The sequence below is a fragment of the Aplysia californica genome, unplaced genomic scaffold, assembly GCF_000002075.1.
Source record: "Aplysia californica isolate F4 #8 unplaced genomic scaffold, AplCal3.0 scaffold00770, whole genome shotgun sequence".
In the NCBI taxonomy this organism is placed as follows: Eukaryota; Metazoa; Mollusca; class Gastropoda; order Aplysiida; family Aplysiidae; genus Aplysia; species Aplysia californica.
Window position 1 is genome coordinate 182,013 of NW_004798040.1, and position 1,236 is coordinate 183,248.

Genomic DNA, 1,236 nt, shown 5'->3' on the forward strand with positions numbered 1-1,236 from the left:
ATATTTATATATATATAGTCTTGCATGCACATATCAAACATGCACAAAGTGAAACATGTGCAAGGCAAGCAGATTTTCCTGTCCCGAATTTTTTCTTACAGGCACATCTATATTATTTGTACTGAAAACACATCACGAAAATTTGTACGGTACATAACAAAAAGATTTTCACATCCCACCAATTTCGCTATGTGCGTGCTGGAATGTAATGTGTATACATGGTGTAATTTACTGCAACTGTGTAACTGGAAGAAATAAGTCAACTCTTTTCTTTTTCAAAAACCATAAGCCAAAGAGTCAGCAAATACTATATATCATACAAAAGCATCAAGGGTAACATTTTGTTTCTACTCTCATAGGATTATTTAAATCAGAAGGGTTTATTTTGCCTGCTGAAAAATTTTCAAGAAACAAGTCATGCATTTATGATAATAATAACAATAAAAATGATAATAGTAATAGTAATAACAGTCCTCCATGAATGTCTAATAATGACCACTGACGCACATATTTATATATGGCTCTTTTCGTCTATGCAGACGGTCAATTTAGCTGGTCTCAAGGTTGTCTTCATGCAGCTTCTTTCATGGGTAATTCTTTGAAGCGCAGATTCTGTCACATATTTAGATCATCATTAACAACATTAATATGATGACAATAATGACTTACTTAGTGATAATCTCATAGTCCTCCTCTGACCAGTTGTACTGGCGTCTCCATGACTTGAGTTTGACAGACTTCTGCAGAGCATTTTCATAGGCCTCAGACTTGGTCAGATTTACTCCGTTCTTGTTGAGAAACAGGGGGTCACTCAGAACTATGCTCTCTGACGAGGAGAATGGGGTTGGCGTTAATTTTAACAGATAAAAAACTTGCCGAAACCAGTCGCTTTTTTGTAATATTTTCTGAACCCTCGTAACATACAGTACATCATTCAAAAGAGGAAAATCTGAGCTTTAAATTGGCCTCCTCCATGTCGAAATCTATGGAAATATTTTGTTTAAAAAATTAGGTAAGTCTTAGATCACTGTAAATTTTAATCGATTTGTTTGTTTTACCAAGACTTCACTTGTTTGTAGATCATGCAATTTTCTACAATATACTTTTCATAATATTCAAATTAATTCAAGAACAAAGCCACAGTTGTTTGCGCCAATAGGTACCCCAAACACAAGAAATTCATGTTTCCCTTCCGGCTTCGCCATTGGTGACGTCACGCGCCACCGTGCTCATTCG

General features: G+C 35.5%; 1 protein-coding gene across 1 annotated transcript in view; it reads right to left on the reverse strand.

Annotated features, from left to right (window-relative positions):
- Window positions 1–1,236, reverse strand: part of LOC101853735 (peroxisomal acyl-coenzyme A oxidase 1) — a gene marked incomplete in the record, with an annotated part of 14,805 nt that overhangs the window by 12,274 nt on the left and 1,295 nt on the right. Inside the window, 1 exon segment of the mRNA XM_005109360.3 lies at window positions 670–826. Within this exon segment, the coding sequence (XP_005109417.2) occupies window positions 670–826 (157 nt within the window).